The sequence below is a fragment of the Lissotriton helveticus genome, chromosome 1_1 (assembly GCF_964261635.1).
Source record: "Lissotriton helveticus chromosome 1_1, aLisHel1.1, whole genome shotgun sequence".
In the NCBI taxonomy this organism is placed as follows: domain Eukaryota; kingdom Metazoa; phylum Chordata; class Amphibia; order Caudata; family Salamandridae; genus Lissotriton; species Lissotriton helveticus.
The window spans coordinates 478,259,095-478,282,172 of NC_136057.1; the positions used below are offsets into that span (position 1 = coordinate 478,259,095).

General features: G+C 43.4%; 1 protein-coding gene across 3 annotated transcripts in view; it reads right to left on the minus strand.

The window, feature by feature from the left end:
* The window catches only part of PTPRR (protein tyrosine phosphatase receptor type R), a 962,385-nt gene that overhangs the window by 121,071 nt on the left and 818,236 nt on the right, over positions 1-23,078 (minus strand). For all 3 annotated transcript variants that reach the window (XM_078673920.1, XM_078673919.1, XM_078673921.1), the window contains one exon: positions 3,544-3,654. In XM_078673920.1, the coding sequence (XP_078530046.1) occupies positions 3,544-3,654 (111 nt within the window). The remainder of the gene's footprint in view (positions 1-3,543; positions 3,655-23,078) is intronic.

Consider the following 23,078-nt stretch of genomic DNA (forward strand, 5'->3'; position numbering starts at 1 on the left):
TGAAACCCAGTAAGAAGTAACATGGCAGCCATTTTGAAAGTAAATACAATTTTTATAATTTAAAGATAGCTGCCATGATGCAATGGCATGTGAAGCAATGTGGAGGCAGCTTGAAAGTTTTGAAAATAATATTTTTAATCTTTCGAAATAGTTACCATGTTGCATCAAATCACACTATGTGTCACACCATCTGGAATGTGTAGGAAATACACTGTCAGGACGGGCAGTCTCCGTTATTGGCTCTGCCAATGCTGGAACAATTTTAAAAGCATTGGCAAAGCCAAAAGTGGTGATAAAAAAGCATTGACAAATCGCTACCGGTTGGCTTTGCTAATGCTTGCTATTTTCTGAAGATAATCTGACACTTTGGAGATTTGTCTCTGGAAAATTAAAAAGAAACAGCCAACATAAAATTTGAACATTAGTTGCTCCACCTATGTTCAGCCCACACAACTAAATATCAAATGAGATACCGCAGACCGCATACCCAAAAAGCGTTGTGCCTCATGCACAAGTTTTTTAAACTTAATGCTGTATTCAACTAACAGCAAGTGTGGTGCCTGTAGGATAGGGGTGAAGAGGTCATATTTATTTAGTCCCATGCATGGATTTGGCTTTGTATTATCTCTAGTTTTGTAATATTTTTCCTTGGGAATCCTGTATAAAAAATTCTGCAATAATCCATGGCAGGATCTAATAAAGTATCTATGGAGATCTGCCTGGAGAAACACCTTCCTAGGAATGCTGATTTCGATAGAGCCTACCTGACCCTGAAGTCATCTTGTGGGCTGAAAAAGAGTTCAAAATCAGACACAGTCCTAGATTTCAGAGTGTGTCCTCCGTCGTTGTTGGAACCTCAGCTAGAGTTAGTGTACATTCATATCAACAAATATTTATTCAGCTGATACTTGAATAATGTGCTTCACGAACCCCATGGCACACAGATTTATTTTGGCCAGGGATGTTTAAAGAGAATGTGAACAAACATTTCTAGTGTGGGCAGAAAATGACAGAGCATGGTATGTTCCGCTTCTGTGAACTCCTGTTCACGTTGTTCCAATACCAAGGTATATTCATGTTTTGTGTAAGCATATAACAGTATAAAGTATTGACTTAAAATTGGATTGTGATTTGAGAGTAGCTGAATTGTCGTGTCCAACATGCATCTGCCTTTCTGAAACAGAACCACTGAGACTAATGGCCATGGAATAATTGGACGTCCATGGACCGTAACACAGTGACACCAGGTTTGAATCAAAATGACTTTGCAAATCTGCAATGGTAGAAGTACTTTCTCAACAGTGCAGATTTACAATTTTCTCCTGTTCACAAAACTCAACAATATTATACCTGGAAAGTAGCACCATGTGAATTACTGAATTAGTCAAATGTTTTTTTTAAATTAACTTTTTCCTGCCATGTATAATTGTATGTAGTGTATCATTTTTTTCTTGAATGGAAAAACATTCTTTCCTTTGGAGAAACTCCTTCCCTTAAAAAAGAAAACATGAGCTATCTCTGGACATTGTGTAATTGTACACTACATACAATTATTACATGGTAGGAAAAAGTAGCCTTTAAAAAACATTTGACTCATTCAGTAATCCACATGGTGGCTGTTTATAGTTCTGTAAAGATTTGCTGTACAGAAACATTTTCCTATGACTTTAATTGGTGGATTGGATTAAAGCTGGCAGATAATATATGACCCCTTGGATTGGATATTTGACTCATTTAAAGTCTGGGTGCTCATAACAATTGTATTGTATTGATTAACCCCAATTCTGAGGGTTATGTTTGTGGTTGTTTGGTAGCCAAACCTTCCTCCAGAGCACCATTGATTTGTGATTTATGTTCTGACTGCTTCCTTGAATGTGTTGGTGAGCTCCTTGTCTTAGGAATGGCTAGCTTACCTCTGTTGCTCACAAGTTGGATTTTACACTGCAATTCTGAAAATGCCACTTTTAGAAACTAGGTATTTTCTTACCTTAGCCATTTAGTGCCTGCCTGTAGCCTATCTCTGGTCACATGACTGGGTGTAGTTGACAGTTGAGATTTGTGTATTCCTCCTATACAGCCAAACTCAATAGGGAGCTTAGGTGTGCCTGATAGGCCATCAGTGACAGGATGGGAGGGAGGAGCTGGGCACATCCCCACTTACACCCGATTAGGCTGTGTCCTGCTTCCACACAAAGGGATGCAATCCCCTGCAGTTAGTCTGGAGCCAGGACAGGGAATGTAGGATGCCCTGTGACTGCAAATGGAAACCTCTAGAAGCTTCAACTCCACTTCAAAGGCATAACTTGGTATAAATACTGGACCTCAGACATAAATCTTCAGTACACTTCTGGACCTGTGGATGCTCTGCCAGGAAAAAGGACTGCTGTGCTGCTACAAGGACTGCCACTCTGCTGGACTCCTGCTATAAAGGAACATCTGCCCTGCTTGCTAACCTGCTGCCCTCTTGTCTGGGTTAAAAGAAAGGGACCTGCAACTTTGTGAACCCAGGACCCCAGAGTACCTCCAAGGGCTAGTCTGCTTGCATCCTGATCTGAGTCTCAGGTACATAAAAGACTCCCGAACCAGCTCCTGAACCCAGCTGCAGTGAGTTCCTGACCCCCAAATGGTGCCTCTTAGGTGCTGGACCCTTGGTGTGCTCACAGGCTCTTAAATCAAGCTTTTGGGCTCTTTTCATCCACAAAAAGACCCGTTCAAACTGAGACCACACTGCTCGCACAGAAAATCGGCGTAAGCCCGCAGTCAGCTCGTCTCTTTGCACAACAGCTTTGACAACCCTGAGGGGCCGGGGGGGGGGGGCTGCCACTGGAAAGCATCAGCCCACACGTCCATGACACCCAGCCTGGCGTTCGCGCCATGCCGACAACCACCCGCGACGCTCTCCTTGCTCTCTGTGACCCTCTCCAATGTGAACGGAACTTGTGGCACATAACTTAAGAGAGTAAACCTTTAGCAGGACTAATCTGAGACTGTATCTGACCAAGGTCCATAACTTTCCACCTGAACCTTTGAATTTGACCCATTCTAGCGCGACCAGATAGCCGCAGTTGGCACTTTGTGCATTTAGGTAATATTTTACACTTTATTTTTTAACAAATTCATAACTCCGGTTCTTCTGATTGGAGTTTTGTCATTATGGTCTTGTTTTATTTATTACATTTTGCTCCATTCATCTAATTTGGAGTGGGATACTTTTTGTGTGGGGTTGTCACTGTTTTACTGTTTGAAGTGTTGCATAGGTTAATTTTGGGTTTACTAGTACCTTACGCTGAAAAGGACTGTGATTGCTGCTTGACCAGGACTCACACCCCAGTCAACCAGTAACCCAATTCCTAACAGTAGGAATCCATTTGTGAACTGGGCCCACTGTAATTAAGCTAATGAAATTGAAATACCTACTTTCATGAATTGGTCCAAGGAGGTTCCATGTATGATGCACAATTTCGGAGCAGCATCTTTGCTAAGCTTATCCAACCTTTCTAAGATTTACACATGCATTTCTCTCCTTGGGCATTTGTTACTTACCTTCAGGGTAAGGCTGCGGACTGTGTAGTAGTCACTTTCCTTCATGCTGTTAACAAGAACTTCTACTTTCCCATATATTCCTCTCTTTTCAGGCCAGTACAGAACACATTTCTGAAACAAGAAATGCAGTCCGTTTAAAGTATTGTTTATAGCCAACGAATAGTAAACTTATATAAGCTAAAAACTGGCTCACATATTATAAATGTTTGATGTGACCAATCCATCCAGCATACGATTGTCATATGGAAAAGGAGAGAATCCGCATCCAAAATGTAATTTAATACAGAGTGTTTAATGTAAGAAAGAAACATGGTTCATGCATCAGAAATATGGTTCTCAATGGTGAGAAGAGGTCCCCTCTGGACCTCTGGGACCCTTCTCCTCCTGGACTCCTCACCAAAGTCCTGAAGTAAGACTCATGATACTGGAAATTAATCAACTTACATTTTCTACTTTATATAGGAAGACAGCAGTCATCTAACAGTTGTATCTGCTTTATTAAATGCTAAAAGGGAAACACTATTCTCTCCCCCAAAGGTTGAAAAAATTGTTAGCCTCAGTTTAATGTTTTTTAACTGTCCACCCTCTATGCAGCATAGGCTGTCCAAATTTGCTAACGCCCACCATTCCTCCTCGTTAACAGGAGAATTTGCTACAGAAGAGTAAATAGATATTGTGATCCTGTGGGTTGCCTTACATAAAATTCAGTATAATTTGCATCAGAATACATGAAACAAGTCAGAAGATGAACTTCAAGTCGAGATAATAAAACGCATTTCAGGACCCAATAATAGAAAGTAAACCGGAGTCAATTTAGCATGGCACTGTATAGTTGGAGTAAGGTGAGAAGGAAGACATTAGTTTAAACAATGGCATAAAAGTAGGAGCTGAACAAATTTCTGAATAAGTCCAGAGTGCTTTTGTGCCTGATGTCAATAGGCAAAGCTGTATTAGTATTCGTAGCAGTGTCTGTGCAAAGCTATTTTAACACACACTGGTTTTGAATCTTGGAACCATGAGCTACCAGGAATTTTGACTCTTGAAACCTTTTTGTATACCAGCGATATTGAATAAACTGGATAGATACAAGGTTTCTCCTAATTTTATCATGGAGACAACAAAGTTTAAACTTAAATCAAGCAGTGAAGGCAATCATGCAAGATCACAGAGGTTGTGAGTGATTTTGGGATGGTAATAAGTCTGGTTCAGATATGTAGGATTGCTATGATCGGAGGGAGTGAGGATAATGGGATCAGCCAGTACAGCATTCTAAACATTAAGTCTGAAAATTGTGAGTGCTTGAACAGCAGTTTTCGGGTGGACAGTTAAGATAACATGTTACATCTTTTTATGACACGAAAGAACACATTGGTAGACTTGGCCATCTGGCTGATGTGAGTGATAATAGCTAGAACATGGTCTATGTATAAGCCAATAACTTTACAGTGATGGAAAGAGAAGGTGAAAAGCTGTCTGGTTTAATATGTTCATAATGGTACGGTCAATCCCTCCAACCCCAAATGTTTGGGAGTGATGAGAAGGAATTCTGCTTTTTGGGATTTTATTTAAAAAAAAAATCTCCGACATCCTAATGTGGAGTAGGCCTGGGCAGAGCTTGTGGAATTTCACTACTAACAAAAAACTCTGGCAAATTCCTTGTTTTTCTGCGAGCGGGAGGAATTAGTATCTCATTAATTAACATCAACCTTCATAGACAATCTACACTTTACCTATCCTATGTGAAGAGAATGATACTAGTGCAACAGAAAGGCATACATTCCATACTGACACGTGCATTTTTCTGTAACAGTGTGTGTTCATAAAAGCTTACCGCTTAGGTACACGTCCCGCACTTCCAAAAGGCACACTGCACCTTTATTCGGATCACTGACATAATATCGACGGACAGAATATCTACTAGCAAAAATATCGATGCCAAAATATCGACAGACAGAATATCGAGTTTGTATTTACAAACAGGTAAGTACAAAAATATCGAGTCAAAAATATCGTTTACAAAAATATAGTTTATTAAAATATCGACTTTATTAAAAACAGTGTTAAATTAAATTAATAGTTCAAATTAATTACTAAAATATACTTAAAAATACTTAAATTAACTTATAATAATTAAATAATTAATAAAAGTTATAAAAAATTTTTTAACAATCATATTTGTTAAAACATATATATATATAGTAACATTATATAATTAAATAATATCCAATATTATTACCGTAGGATAGCAAAAGTGTAAAAAATACTATTCCCACTCCAGAGAGTGCAACAGTAGGGAAAGCGTTGGATAGCATAGAGGTCAAAATTACTATTCCCGCTCCAGTGGGTGCAACAGTGGAGAAAACGTTGGATAGTGTAGGGGTAAAAATTACTATTCCAACTCCAAAGAGTGCAACAGTAGGGAAAGCGTTGGATAGCGTAGGGGTAAAAATTACTATTCCCACTCCAAATAGTGCGACAGTAGGGAAAGCGTTGTATAGCGTAGGGGTTAAAATTACTATTCCCACTCCAGGGAGTGCAACAGTAGGGAAAGCGTTGGATAGCGTAGGGGTAAAAATTACTATTCCCACTCCAAATAGTGCAACAGTAGGGAAAGCGTTGGATAGCGTAGGGGTTTAAATTACTATTCCCACTCCAAAGAGTGCAACAGTAGAAAAAGCGTTGGATAGCGTAGGGGTAAAAATTACTATTCCCACTCCAGTGAGTGCAACAGTAGGGAAAGCGTTGGATAGCGTAGGGGTAAAAATTACTATTCCCACTCCAGTGGGTGCAACAGTAGGGAAAGCATTGGATAGCGTAGGGGTAAAATTTACTATTCCCACTCCAGTGGATGCAACAGTAGGGAAAACGTTGGCTAGCGTAGGAGTAAAAATTACTATTCCAACTCCAAAGAGTGCAACAGTAGGGAAAGCGTTGGATAGCGTAGGGGTAAAAATTACTATTCCCACTCCAGTGGGTGCAACAGTAGAGAAAGCGTTGGATAGCGTAGGGGTAAAAATTACTATTCCCACTCCAGTGGGTGCAACAGTAGGGAAAGCATTGGATAGCGTAGGGGTAAAATTTACTATTCCCACTCCAGTGGGTGCAACAGTAGGGAAAACGTTGGATAGCGTAGGGGTAAAAATGACTATTCCAACTCCAAAGAGTGCAACAGTAGGGAAAGCGTTGGATAGCGTAGGGTTAAAATTACTATTCCCACTCCAGTGGGTGCAACAGTAGGGAAAACGTTGGATAGCGTAGGGGTAAAAATTACTATTCCAACTCCAAAGAGTGCAACAGTAGGGAAAGCGTTGGATAGCGTAGGGATTAAAATTACTATTCCCACTCCAGTGGGTGCAACATTAGGGAAAGCGTTGGATAGCGTAGGGGTAAAAATTACTATTCCAACTCCAAAGAGTGCAACAGTAGGGAAAGCGTTGGATAGCATAGTGCTAAAAATTACTATTCCCACTCCAGAGAGTGCAATAGTAGAGAAATTAAATACTTCATATATTATTTCAATAAATATAAATTAATATCTATAAAAAACTAATTAAAGATAATTACCAATTTAATATAATATAATAATTAATCAATTAAAATTAAAAATTTAAAATAATTATTACAATTATTTACCTATTAATACAAATTAATTACAAATTAACAATTAACAATTTAATAATTAAAAATTAATTAACAATTAATTGTAATTAAATACAATTAAATAAATTGATTTATGTAATTAATTATAAATAAATAACTTCCCACCCTATTCCCCTATAACCCCGCGACAGAAAATAAATTATTTAAATTAACATAATTCGCAATTAATCAATTTATTAAAATTAATTGCCCAACATTTTTTAATTAATTACCAAATATAAATGTATTAACAATTAATTAAAATGAATACCAATAAATAAATTTACATATTTAATTAATTATAATTAAATTACTTCCCACCCTATTCCCCTATACACCCACAACCCGCTATAGAAAATAAATTAGTAAAATTAACATATTTAACAATTAATCAATTAATTAAAATTAATAGCCAATTAAAATTTAATTAATTACCAAATATAAATTAATTATCAATTAATTAAAAATGAATACCAATAAATAAATTTACATATTTAACTAATTATAATTAAATTACTTCCCACCCTATTCCCCTATAAACCCACAACCCACTACAGAATGAAATTATGCAAAAATTAAAAAAACTAATTTCATTAATTAAAATAAATTATAACATAAATACACACTTTTCACACATATAATAACATAAAAAACACTATAAAAATTAGATATGATTAAATATTCGATAATTTTAATAACCTATATTATATACTTCGATATTTTAACTGTCTATATTTTTAACATTCGATATTACAATACTTACCTTAAAAACGATATTTTTGATGTCTATATTCTGTCCAGTCGATATTTTGTCCAATCTATATTTAAAACTCGATATTATGTCCATTCGATATTTTGTAGTCGATATTTTGACTGTTTACCCCTTAAGTCCCATGTTTGAGTCACCCTGCCAGGAGGTCGCCTGTATTCAACCAGGTGCAGGGTGATGTTGATGGAGTTGGGGTTCTGGATCCCCAATACTATGGTATGGCTCTGCCACCAGGTGGGCTCCTCGCAGCAGTGCAGGTCAGTCAGGGTGCTGGTGTTGTGCTGGCAGTCCGGTTGCCCTGTTAGTAGGTAGTAGTCCTCGGGCAAACCCACAGGTGTTGGTGAACTCCGGCTCCCTCAGGAAGGCAGCAGTCTTGACCACAGGCATGCAGCACGGCGCCACCCCCTCATGGTAATTGCAGGTGTCCATGCCCTCCCAGCGTGGGTGAGACCACCTGGGATCACAGCAGCAGGGCAAGAGCCCAGGCCCAGGCCATGAAGGCGAGGGTGAACACAGACAGAGATATAGGGTGTGGCTGGGCAGTTGATGGTGGTGGGGTCCACAGAAGAACCAGTTCTGCCTACCAGAGATTAGATGATGTACTGTGCATGCACAGCAAAGGGGAGGGGGGGGAGTTACAGAACAAGTTCACTTCCCATGTGGGTAGAGGTCTTCAAGCGCTATTCTTCCTCTATCAGAGAGTCCTCGAAGGGCCCTCCTGTGAGAGGGGCTGGGGGTGTACACAAGCAGACAGGAGCTTAATGTACAGATCATGGTCTTTTGTGTGGTGAAGAGTCCCAGCTCTCTCTCAGTGCTATTGCAGAAGGCTTCCTTTCCCTCTCTGGGTGCTTTTGAAGAAGTCTCTTTCCTGCTCTGGGCTCTGTTGAAGAAGTCTCTTTCCTGCTCTGGGCTCTGTTGAAGACGTGTCTTGCCTTCTCTGGGCTCTGAGACTCTGCTGAAGAAGTGTCTTTTCTGCTCTGGGCTCTGCTGAAGAAGTCTCTTTCCTGCTCTGGGCGCTGTTGAGGAAGTCTCTTAACTCCCACTCTGGGTGCTATCTTCCTTCCCTGAGACATGAAAGTCTTGTTTGTCCGATGTGAGCTCTCCCTAGATAGTGGCCAGGAAAGGGTTTACAAGCAGGAAGAAAGCTTACCATACAGATACATGTCCCATGTGTGGAGAATTCTCCCAGTCAGCTCCCCATCTAGGTGCTATTGCAGAATACTTCCTTTACCCCTCTGGGTGCTATTGAAATCTCTTTCCCACTTTTGGTGCTGTTGAAGTTGCTGATTTCCCTCTCTGGGTGCTGATGAAGAAGACTTGCATCTCCCTCTCTGGGTGCTATTGAAGAAGTCTGTTGTGGTTTGTTAAGCACATCACAAACTGAACTGCTTTTACGTACTTACACAATCTAAGTTTTAAAGTCTGACCATGGGATGCCCATTTGAACTGGGGCAGTTCAAATACAGTGTCTCGAAGGCACACGCTGTGCCCAGAATATTGAATATTAGAAGTTAGATGAGCCGAGGTAAAGCCCTCACAGATCCCCCAGAGAGGAAGTTGGCTCCCCGGCCTCCGCCTGATGTTGAAAGGGGTATTTTCTGATAGTTGATTATTTTCATGAAGCTGTCACTGTAGGTAGGGGCTTCAAAGGCGGTGAGCACCCCTATGCCCATGTGGCAGTCCTGCCAGTAGTGGAACCCTTGCAATGCTCTGACCCTTGTCTTCTAGCCCAGCACCCAGGACCACAGAGTCACAGGGGCCTGATATGGAGCTGTTAGAACTAGCATATCTTGGTGTGATTACCCATGACTTTTTGCCTCTGCCTCCTTTGCTTTTAGATGCTTTGGGTACCTTGCCACTGCTGATCAGTGTCAAAGTACAAGTGTTCCCTATGTAGAGTGTAATGGTAATTGGTTGGCAATTATTGGTATGTTTGCCTTACTAATAATGTCCCTAGTGCACTGTGTGTGCCAGGGCTAGTAACGCAAAGGTGCGTGGAGAAGGGAACTCAGGCCTGCAGTGTAGGGCCTTGCGCAATTTGCTAAGTTAGCATGTTGTCCTGACAAGTGGTCTTACTTTCCCTTTTTCATACACATTGGGTACCTCCTGGGCAGGGTGCAGTGTAAGTAAAAGACAGGACATATACTAAGGTGTGTGTTATGCCCTGACAGTGAAAAACACTCCATTACGTGTTTCACTGCTGAAAGGCCATTCTGCCCATAGGACAGAATGGGGGAGGCTGGGTATTGTGTTTTGGTAGCCTAGTTTCCTGTAAGTTTAGAATGGAGAGATGAAGTTTAGTATGTATGAACTCACAGTGTCATAACACATCTTTCTATGTAAGTGGTTTTGTCACTGTGTGTTCAGAAACCACTCGTTTAGAAAGTGGCTGAGTTTTGTGCTTTAAGCATTTCTGTGTGTCTCTGCTGAATGTGGATTGACTGCCTGGTTCTGAGAGGTGAGAGGAGCTGGGAGAGGTCTTGACCCAGGGAGGGGTTGAGCTGGCACCAGTCTGCACTTCATCTGGAGAGTAGGGGGAGGAGAAGCCCGGGAGGTGAAAAGGCCTGGGCTGGTGCTATAAGCCAATTGACCCATCGCCTTCCGAGTGATTAAGGATGCAGACCCCCAGTATCAAAGGGAGAAAGGTGACACTGGGAGGGAGATACCCAGAACTGACTTAGGGAGGGGTTAGGGAACCCTGAGCACAACAAACTTCAAAGACATTAAGGGGTATACTATGAGAGCTGAAACCCCTGAACGTGGGAATGAAAAATAAATGGAATGAGACTGAAAAGCCTTGGACCCATTTTGTGGTCAAGAGGAACGTCTGCTAAGGGAGGAGCAACTAAAGAGACTGCTGGGAAAAGACCAATCCTTAATTTGTGATCTGGGGCTGGTCTGCAGTTTGCTGTTCTAACCAAGTAAGAGGCTGTTGGGACTGTGCTTGGAGGTGCTGGGTCCCCTTGCTTGACGGAGACTGTGCTTTGTGCTGTATCTTGTAACCCCAAGGGCCCGAGGTGAGCTGGCTCCCTGTTTGGAAACACAGGAACATTAAAATCTCCGGAGAAGTGTCAAGCAATGCGGTGGAGGCATGTTGTGGCAGCTTGAGACCCACGGAAGGTGTGCCTTGTGATCTTGGACACAGGAATGAGGAGTGAGACACAGACGCGCTGGGTGCGTGTCGTGGTGCACAGGAAGCACAGGCGAAGAGCGCCTGCCCAACTTGGGCATTGCTGGTGAAGTGAGTCTCGGACGAGCTGGGTGTGTGTCATGGTGCACGGCAGGCGTTAGTGAAGAGCGCCTGGTCAGCATGTGTACCGAAGCTGCAGTGGGACTCGGACACGCAGGGTGCGTGTTGTGGTGCACCGCAGGCGCTGGTGAGGAACGCCTGGTCGGCTTGTGCACCGGAGGTGAAGTGAGTCTCGGACATGCAGGGTGAGTGTCGTGATGCACGGGAAGCACTGGTGAGGAGCGCCTGACCAACGTGTGCATCGGGAGTGGAGTGAGTCTCAGACACGCAGGGTGCGTGTCGGGGTGCATCGAAGGTGTTGGTGAGGAGTGCCTGGTCATCACGTGAACCGGAGGAGAAGTGAGGCTCTGGAACGGTGAGCGTGTCGTGGTACGGCTGAAGGAGTTGGTGAAAAGCGCCTGAATATCGGGGCACCGGAGTTGGAGTAAAGCAGTGTGCGTGCTTTGGTGCAACCTAGGACTGTGGAGGTGATCGACTGATCATTGTGCGCACCGGAAGAAAGTGAGTGTCTGCAGCTAGGTGTGCGTGTCTTGGTGCAAACTGAGATCGCAGGAAGGAGTGCCTGGTGAGCGTTCACTCAGACAGAACATGGAGTCCCATCAACGTTGTGTGCATGGCTCCGTGCCAGAACAGACCCGGCAGTTGCGGTGGTGAACGTGCCCCCGGAGTAAAAGTAATCTCAGGGGCGTCTGAGACCTTCCTAACGGTACACAGACAAAATATCGAAAATAAAATATCGATATGCAATAATATCGATGTTTTAATATCGATGGTACAGTATATCGATGTGCCATAATATCGACAGACAGAATATCGAGATTAAGGTATGTATGTTAGTAATATCGAAATTTTGTTGTTTAGTGTTATGTATTTTATTTTGTTGTTTATATGTTTGCTAAATATGTTTAGAAATGTATGTTTGAAAATTAGTCATTTTGTTAACATTTTGCGTTTTAGTATTAGAGCGGGTTGTGGGTTTATAGGGGAATAGGGTGGGAAGTAATTTAATAATAATTAATTAATTAATATATGTTTGTACATATTTTTAATTAATAATTAATTGGTAATTAATTAATATTAATTAGTTAATTAATTAATATAATTTTGTACATATTTTTCATTAATAATTAATTGGTAATTAATTAATATTAATTAGTTAATTAATTAATATAAATGTGTACATATTTTTATTTAATAATTAATTGGTAATTAATTAATATTAATTAGTTAATTAATTAATATAATTTTGTACATATTTTTAATTAATAATTAATTGGGAATTAATTATTATTAATTAGTTAATTACATTAATTAGATAAATTTTTTAATATATATAATTTTTTTATTGTTAATTAATTATTTGGGAAAAATTAATATTAATTAGTAAATTAAATTAATTATAGCTAATGTGCTAATATATTTACTTTATTATTGTTAATTAATAATTAATTGGTAATTAAATAATGTTAATTAATTTTGGGTAAAGGAGTATTTTTAGGGTTCAGGGTCAGTTTTCAGTTCTTGGGTAAAGGGGTATTTTTGGGGTTCAGGGTCAGTTTTCAGTTCTTCGGTAAAGGGGTATTTTTAGGGTTCAGGGTCAGTTATCAGTTTTTGGGTAAAGGGGTATTTTTAGGGTTCAGGGTCAGTTTTCAGTTCTTGGGTAAAGGGATATTTTTGGGGTTCAGGGTCAGTTTTCAGTTTTTGGGTAAAGGGGTATTTTTAGGGTTCAGGGTCACTTTTCAGTCTTTGGGTAAAGGGGTATTTTTAGGGTTCAGGGTCAGTTTTCAGTTTTTGGGTAAAGGGGTATTTTTAGGGTTCAGGGTCAGTTTTCTGTTTTTGGGTAAAGGGGTATTTTTAGGGTTCAGGGTCAGTTTTCAGTTCTTGGGTAAAGGGGTATTTATAGGGTTCAGGGTCAGTTTTCAGTTTTTGGGTAAAGGGGTATTTTTAGGGTTCAGGGTCAGATTTGGGTTTTTGGGGTACAGGGGTATTTTTAGGGTTCAGGGTCAGTTTTGGGTTTTTGGGGTACAGGCGTAAAGGGTAAAAATAAAATAAATTTAAATTTAATTTAAATCAATTAAATGAAATTAAAAAAAATAAAATTACATTAAATTATTAAATTTTTAATTTATTTTAAATGTATATGTATTACTTTTAATTATTTAATTATGTTTTAATGTTTTTATTAATATTTGTTAAATTATATGTATTTTAACATTATTTTTACATTATTATTAATACATTTAAAAAAACGATATTTTTAATTTCGATATTTTTGTACTACGATATTATTTTTTCGATATTTTTGTACTTACCTTTATGAAGATAGGATCCCGATATTATTGTCCTCGATATTTTTGCTCCGATATTTTTGTACGTCGATATTGTGAATCTCGATATTTTGTCAGACATTCCTTCCTAACAGTCGCGGCCCGGACCAGCTGTACTGAAGGAGCTGAGCTGCCAGGCCGAGCGGCAGAGGCCCGTTGAGAGAGTTCTGCATGGAGGGCCCAGTTTGAGGAAGGAAGAGAGGAGAGTAGGGTCGCGCCCCCAGGTAACGTGGATTACTACCTGGGCAGGGTGCTGGCTCGGAGGGACACTCTCTCGGCCTCTCCGTCCTTCTGACGACGTGAGCCTTTGCTTTGGCTCAGAGTGGGGCCCATACTGACAAAAGGAGTGGCAGTACAGGGGCCAGAGTAAGAAGCTGTACTCTGTGTCATCGTTAAACCGAGTGGGGGGGCTACTGTTATCGAAGAGGATGACTGTCTTAGGACAACTTACATTATTATTGCCTTACAAAGTACACAATTGTAGAGCTACACATTGCATTATTTCTCCCTTGCCAAGTACAGGAGTGTAGCGGCATTATTTCATCTTTGCAAAGTACATGATTGTAATTACGCATTGCGTCATTCCTTAATTGCAAAGTACATTATTGTAGGGGCCTGCATTGCATTATTTCTTCATTGCAGAGTACGTGATTGGGGTGTGACGCATTGCATTATTCCTTCATTGTGAAGTACATGAATGTAGGGGTACGCATTGCATTTCTTCTCCCACTGCAGGTACCGGGGTGTATCGTTACGCATTGTATTATTTCTCCTTTGCCTAGCACAGGATTGTCTGGTTATGCGGTGCACTGTTGTATGTCTATCGCAACGTGTGTGATTCTAGCATTACGACCAGCATAACATTTTAAAAGCGGTGGTTGAGATTTTAACCTATCATCCAGCCGAACGAATATTACCCTTTATTCTATGTTGGCTTATGTATTGTGTGGTCTGATCGTATATCTTTTTGTATAAAGTTATACTTGTTTTTATCAAACTCACGTGGAGTCCATTTGTGGTGTCACCAGGGGGTTGCTGTGGGCGTGGTTGCACATACAGAACACTTGTGCCTTGGAGATAGGCCTGGCTTCTCGTGCCAAGCTATTAAGGGGGTGAGCAGGGCAATCTCACACGGTGTCTTTACTTGGCCAAACGTTGAGTGGGGAGCCCCAGGTCGCACACTTGGTGACAGTAGTTGGGGGACTGGGACTCCGGTTTCCAACAGTAGCCATCTGTTAATATTTGGCCCCTTGTACATCTTCAATATTGTCTGGATGCTTTGAAGTCTGGAGCGCCCTGGGCCTCTCTGGACACTGGAGCAGGCCTGGTGCGGTTTAGGGAGCAGTGTCCCGACCACAGTCCTTGGCATCCTGGGGCATGAAGGGCACTGCCCCTCACCCCTGTGTCCCAGTACTTCTGTGAGAAGACTGGCATCCTCCTGCAAAACACTACTCCTTTAACTGCCCACGAAATGGGCATCTCAGCCTTCCCATAGTCAACCCCACACGTAACCCTGCTTCAGGAGTATTTGGAGCCATATTTTGGAGAGCAGTTCATCATATTCATTATAATATGTACTCGCCTCAAGTAAGTGCAGAAGAAGTGGTAGAGTTCAATAGGAGTTCAATAATAAAACAGCAGTTGAAACCGTGACTAACTGCTGTTCATCTAGGCGGCCACAGATCTCCCTGGGCACGCTTGCTCTAAACTTGGGCTGTGCTGAATATGTGGCACGCTGCAAGAGTTGTTTCTGCAACTGTGACATAAAGGCCCTCCACAGACCCAGCTGTCCCCTTTGAAGAGGAGGGCCCGCCTGGTGGTGGTGTTGCACGGGGCAAGTGTGCATCTACCCCATAGCAGTGCTGGCAGATTGAGGACTCCGTGTGCTCCAGTGCACTCCCCCTGGTTTTCATGCCTGCATCCTAGAGGTACCAAAGCTCCAGAGCTGGATGGCTCATGTCAGCAAGACTGCCTCCTCCAGCACAGTGTGCACTGAGAGGCGCTGGCTGCTCAACAAATCTGTGTGTTCCAATGCACTGCCTCTGATGTGTATGCCCACATCCCGGAGGCACCACAGCACAGGACAAGTGCTGGATATATGCCCGGGCACAGGGGCCCGGTGTCAGCAAGACTGCCTCATGGACCACCATGTGCACTAAGAGGCACTGGTTGCGCTTCTGGGAGTTAAAAAATCCGAAACAGAACTGCACTCATTGGGTCTCATGAGGGTGGGTATTAAACTCCGCTCTGCTGCAGTTGGCAGAGTGCCAGAGCCAAGCGGAGCGCAGAGTGGCAAAACTATGAAAACTCCATCAGCGAAGCAGAGTTTGCCACCCCCCCCTTAATGTTGAATCTCATCAAGACAATTTCAATGATGAGTATTTTTGCTGGAAAAGGTTTTCAGGAAGGTAAGTCTCATAAAAATTGAAGACCAAGCTTAGTGCTCAATTTACAGGTTGATTAGGGCAGGAAATAGGATCAAGCCGTGAGGAAGACAACCAGATATTGCTGCTCTTCCAGAAAAATAACATCTCAGTGTCACCACCACATGAAAAGAGGCGAACCAACCAAGAACATAATTTTAAAAGCCAACATGTGACTTAAATGTTTAAGAAAGCCCGCCATGGTCAATTGTGTTAAAAGCCAGAAACAGGCCAATGAGTAGGTATCCAAAGTCGTCCTCATTCAATACACACATCGTTCACAGCCTTCTGTGTAGCGCTTTACAACGCTGAACCCTGGAAAGCCGGATTGGTTTTCCCCAAGTAGAGTTTCTTTAACAATGAAGGCATTTAGTGCCTATGCCACACAGCTCTTTAAGGCTTACATAACCAAGGGAGGTTAGATGGCCACCAGCAGTTGGGTAGATACTTCTCATCAAGATTTGACTTTTTGATTTTACTGATTATCAGAGAGTCCAGAGAGACCAAATGGTATTACTTAACACATCTGGTTGTAATAAACAGTACCACTAAAAAATATGAGACTGTTAAAGGTTCGGTGGTTTTTGCTGTGCTGTTGAACCAGTGCAGTCCACAACAAAGGGGGACCAGCACCACAATGCTGAAACACTGTTTGGAGTTGCTAGCTGTGACAGGAAAACATTGTGCATGATGTTCTCAATGTCAGCATGCTGATATCCTACATCACTGCACTGTTGATAGGACCACCATTTTGGGGGCGGTAGCTGTTCAGAGAGGTCCGCTCCATTACTGAATGTCTCTCATGCCTAATGAAATATGTAGTTATTACACTGATGTGATAATAAGGCATGGCCTATTACTATGGCAGAAAAAGTCAGGAAAAAACAGTACATTTCTACTTTTATAAGCACACCAAAATACATATTTGTGCCCCTGCCATTCAGTGTTATCAGTTATGTCTTTTCAGATGTGATTATAGATGTTATGAATGCAGCCATTGAACATGTCATGAATAATGTAATATCTGAAGGTTCAAGCAGTGCATGATGAATGCGTGAGTTATAGTTACTTGAGATAAATATGACTGGTGAATGTCCCTTTAACCTTTCTTTTTTTCAGGGAATGTCTAAGGTTTATTTGATGTAAAGTAAGTTATTGCTATTCTTAGCTATAGCGTCACTTTAACCTTTGTGTTTTTTCATCAATTCCTATGTTTTTTTAATTTATAGTAAGATGTCTATGGCCGCGCGTGGCATGGGGTTGGGTGCAGAACCTGACCTGCGGGCAGGCCCTGCAACCAACACCATGCCGGCACCCAACCCTCTGCCACACACAGCCTTCGACTGTATGTGGCATAGGGTTAGGCGCCCACCACCCCAGAGGCACCAACACTCGGTTGGTGCCCAACTTTCTTGTGGGTGCCCGATCCCCCACTGCGCATAGCCTTTGTCCATTATTGGTGTCAGGTTGGGCACAGGGACTGACCTGTGAACTGGCCCTGTGCCTAACCCCCAGCGGGTGGCCAGCCCCTGCCATGCAGGGCCTTCAGTTGTATGCAGCATGGAATTGGGCGCTCGACCACCTCTTATTAATTTTTTTACTGCACCGCAGATCACCTCGATTGTGCGGGGGGGGGGGGAGGTACGATGAACATTGCTTTGGATACATGGATCTCCAGAACAATAAGAATTTTTTTTTTTTTTAATCTGACCCAAAGGGGTTTAGAGTACCACTCCTCGGATCCCTTATATCAGATTTATCTTTATTTTGTAGGACTTGGTACCAAGTCCTAAGATTTACTGCAGATCCACTGCAGTTACTCATGGGAAACCAATCCGAGCACGGCAGGATCCACAGATCCCTATATATACATGCATTTTTTACCTTAATTTCTCAAAAACTACTGGATGAAATTACATCAAATCCCAAAAAGCACACTTTCAAGACAAAATCTAGCTTTCTATCACATTTCGTATAATTCCATACAGCCGTTTATGTAGCATCACTTTTCAATTTTCGTATAGAAAAATGCATGGGGAAATGTGTTTTGTGGACCCCCTTTTTCTTGGTCCCTGCTTTACGGATCACCCTGAACCTTTCATAGAAGGCGCTGAGGTCGATGAACTTTCTTTTGGGTACATTTTGTGAAGATTTGTGAAATGGTGCCAAAGTTATAAGCAAAACAAAAATTGCTTTTCCTAACTATAGTGGCGACTGTCACTGGTTGGCAAGTATGTGTGTGTGTGTGTATATATATATATATATATATATATATATATATATATATATATATATATAAAGATATAAAATCAATCACCTATAAATGATATGTCACACTCCAGGAGTTTAGTATCCAAGTTAATTTATTTACATGGCCGACGGGTTTCAACTAAAGAGGCTTGATCGCGGGAACCTGTGAGTATATATGTTTTGTATATATGAATGTATATGCACATGTATATGTGTCAGTGCATGATGTTGGATGATACTTTAGACACATGATGACAATCAGGTAAAGGCAAATTACATATTTACAGTGACCGCTGAAATGCTATATAGAACTGCTCTTTGCGCCTCAGAAGCAGGATCTCTATTTGATGTGTGTGGAAAATTAGTACGATTTGGTAAACATTATCTGCGCCATCTTGCCTTTTCCCCTGATGCCACACTTTTTGTCATACGCACCCGCCATTTTAGGTGCCTCGATCAGAACCACCCTCTGCACGCCACTGGCTCCCAGCACAGCCCTTCGCCCTCACAAAACCCCCCCACGCACTGGCCACCCCCGCTCTCACATGCCTTGGGTCATAAACCCCTCTTCAGCGCAGCTCTGCCTCAGAACCCCATCCTGTTCCCAGCGCGACACCTCCCTTCATTCCTTTCATGGTCCCAGGCCCTTTGATACAAACCCCCTTTCCTGTGTGCCCGTTTGTCTTCCTCGTTCCCAGGCCGCCACCTAGTTCTGCGGATACTGTTTATTGCCCCCCCCCCCCGTACAGTAGGAAGCCTCCCCCATTAAAGGACCCTCGAATTGATCAAAGCCCCCACCCTGTGATATCCGATCAACCCCACACATTCCGTGAATCGGCGGAATGTCCAGCTGTGCGATAATCATCCCCTGTTGTGACCGGGGTGGGGACTTCAACTGTAAATGTGTGTGGGAACGGGCTTGAAGGGGAGATTCCGAGGATGTCCTTTCATACTTCAAAGCATTGCAAGAATGTGTTACCTGTAATAAAGATCATAAAACTGTGTATAAGAGGCCAGGCCTCAGAGAGGCGGTTAGAGCACCTCGTGACGATACTGGCTGTCCAAACTGATGTGTTCTCCTCCGGAGAGAATAAACCTTGTTTCCTGCCTTCCAGTCTCCAGCGCCTGCCTCTTCATTGCTAATATTTTGTGGGTTAAAGAGGCGATACCGCCGGGCAAATATTGGTTGTCCTTGACCTGTTTTTACAATTGGGGTCCCAAGCGTGGGGCCCATCAGCGACACGTGGATCCAGTGGGAGAGGTCCTGACGACAGAGTGAACGACTGCAAAGATCGGGAGAGCTCTTGCCCAATAGACCCTCGTCTGGCAGCCGATCATCCGAACTTCACTGGTTCCGAACAGACCTCTCTCGAGTGATCTACGGTCCTGACTGGGAACCATCAGGAGTGCCGTGAGGAATACGAGGAAAAGAGGACGATCGGGCGCTGGATTCGGAAGATAAGAAACTGTCTATACGGTCCGGGTAAGGTCGTGTAAACACGACGAATTGCGAAATGATTGATTAATTGATCGGAAAATACTAGTATTACTCTTTGTTGACTTGTTTGGAGATTCACTGTCTGCAAACAGAGAAACAACAGGCTCTCTCTCTTTGCAAAGAGTGAAGGATAGGTAACGCAGCCAGCGTGCCTATCTTTCTCCCCCACTGATTGATTGTTTTAACCCACACTGATTAATTGTTTTTGACCCCGAACTACTGTTCGCGGATTGTTTTCTGGAGATTCTCTGTCTGCAAACAGGAAAGAACAGGTTCCTCTTTGCAGATAGTGAAAGGGTAGAGGACGCAGACCTTTTGCGGGCCTACTTATTCTCCCCACTGATTGTTTATTGACTGTTTTGGTTCATGAGGTATTCACTGCGTGCAAACAACGTAGAATAGAAATATTCTGTCTAGTCTTTGCACGCAGTGATAAGATAGGCAGTGCTGACTTTTGTCCTCGTTGCGAGCCGTCATGTCTGTCTTCTCCCCACTGATTGATAGTTGGTTCAGCCCGGACCGTTTATTAGAGGTGGACCATCTAGCTCCGCTGGAAGGCACCCCTAATAAAGATATGTTCACAAAGTATGGATTAGTTACCATAGCTTATAGTAAGCTGTGGCACAGGTATACCAAAGACAATCAAGAGAAACAGTGGCCACTGATAGGATCCTTCGATCTTGATAAAATAGAAACGTTAGGAATAGCCCTTTGTAGTAATAAGACAACGCCTATTATGCTCGACAGTCTCGGTATGTGGCGCAAAGAAGCAATGCAATGAAAGGAAAGAGACGAAGTCAGAGTAGGTAAAGGAATATATCGACAGGACAACCCCAAGACACAACGACCCGAAAGTAATCCCCCGACACTACGCACAGGACGACCAGACTTAGGGCAAAACCAATGTGCTTTTTGTAAATATTCCGGGCACTGGAAAGCCCAATGCCCGACTCTACTGAACGAGGGTAGGAGCAGAGGGCCGACAGAAATAACAGGCCGGCAGAAAGGGAAAAGGCGTGAGACAAAGATGAATCAGACTGACACGGACAGGCCAGATAGAACCACCACGTTTGATTATGCCCGATGGCACAGATTTCGCCAGACCAATTTCAGCGACATGTTTGAGTCCTCATAGATCGAACAACGCTAAGACGAGAAACCCCGTCTAGCTCTAAGTTACCCGGTGACGAACCCCGTACTACTGCTACTGTTCCCTAACACAAAGAAAAAGCTACCCTTTTCGGATAACCTACAGAAACAATACACAGAGTAGTCTCGGACAGATTAGTATACATTCCATTAATGAACTCAAACTTCGAGTGCAATAGGACTGATTACTCTCTGCTGCCCCCCCCACTCTGTAAAAAAGGAGCAATTACAGGCCTGCATAGACAACCCCCCATTACCCAGACATGCCTGTCCAAACAAAATACCTACCCCCACTCCGGAAGTTCCCGAAATGCCGCAGGTCACCGGTCACGCCCATCCGGAAGGTGAAGCACACAGCACGTGTGGGGCGGGGCCTGCTGACAGCCATCGATCGAAAAGATCGCCAGTGGGATGTCCAGGAGGCACCACGGGCCCGGCATGAAATGGCCGTCCCATCCTCTTCTTCGTGGGGTGGCGTCCCCCGGGCCACGAGTAGGGAGGGGGCGGGTGCAGATGACCCCCTCCCTCGTATCTCCTGGTCCGGCCATCACAAATACCTCCGCTGAAATTGGTACAGGGTGGGCTGGGAGGGAGAGGCGACGCGGACGAGCCTCTCCCACCTCCCCGGATAGGAGGTTTCCCAGCCCCCGGCCCGGCGCCGAAATCCTCCAGCCGGGCGGCGCCCATACTTGCGCAGCACCGGACATACAACGGCGGCGCCCATACTTGCGCAGCACCTGACGTACAACGGCGGCGCCCATACTTGCGCAGCACCGGACATGCAACGGCGGCGCCCATACTTCCGCAGCACAGGACATGCACCACAGGCGGCCATACTTCCGCAGCACAGGACATGCAATGGCGCCGGCCATACTTGCGCAGCACAAGACATACGATGGCCCTCAAGTGTACTTGTGGAGCACGGGATGTGGAGTGGCCATCATGTATGCCCGTGAGAAAGGGCGGCGTGGGGTGCACTGGGAGAGGGAGACGGCGCGAACGAGTCTCCCTCGCCCCCCAAGGTGGGGGCACCACAGCTGCACCCTAGCCGAATGTCCTGCTCCTACGGCACGGTGTTCCATTTTTTCACTCCAAAGGGTCTCTTCCACTCTTGCAGACTCGACGAAGGGCGGCTGCTGCAGGGTCTCAAGATGGCGTCTGGGCCCCCTGGAAGGCGGGTCTAGGCCGCTAGAGTAACTTTGACCAGCAATGTAACTCGGACGCTTGCCCACCGGGGCACGAGCCCCCACCTCCGACAGCATCCCCACAGCCTTGAAGATTCTACAAAAGTCCCCGGAGCCCTCGGCCCCTGCAGGCTTCCGGTGAGGAACAACTGCCTTGGTCGCTAACGAAATAACCACGACATAGCCACCCCTTCTGTTAGCACGAGTTTTTTGAACTGCCGAAAAGGACTCTGGTCCAACCGCCGGTTGTGGGAAACATTTTGTCCCTGATGCTACTTCCGGACTAACCCGGCCCCGCACAAAATGGCGCCGGTGTCAATGAGAACTTACGAACGCCTCGTGGTGTTTTTAGCTAATAAGACTTGATGTTCTGAGATATATATATGATCCTTCGTACACTTGACAAAAAAAAAAGGGAGAGGGTTCACTCGACGATCATGTAAAAGGACCCCGTTAAAAATGTTGGTTTCAATGTACGATTTATTATGATATTATTGTAACTGATACATAACCTCGCTTGTGACACACGCCCACGGTATGCATTTAGGAAATTTGATTGCAACTAGTCTAACTGTGCTTCCAATTATGAAATGAATGCCCCTTGATCCCTCACCTATTGATAGACCTTTTTAGTTTCCTGCAAATGACTAAATAAACCCTTTTAAATGTTTTCTAATGCTGCAAAATAGCCCCCCCTTACTGTACGTGCTTCAGCCATCGCCGTGTCCGGCCAAATACGATTGCACTCTCATATCTACATGCTGAACGATTGTGCAAATAAAGGTTTTCCAAACTAAGAACAGGTATTGCATGCTTTTTAAATGTGGGATCAGCGGGAGAGTTTTTCTGTGCACCCTGCTTTGTTCTCTTTTTAAGGTTATTAGAAGATGGTTGCTCAGCCCCGGATGGAGGATCGACTCTAAGACACGATACTCTGCCTCCAAGTATGCGACTGGCTCAGGAACTAGTGCATGGAGAAGGACCTCGACTTCTGAGGACGGGTAAAGTGAAGCGGTGTAAATGATAGAACGTTATGAAGGTACGGC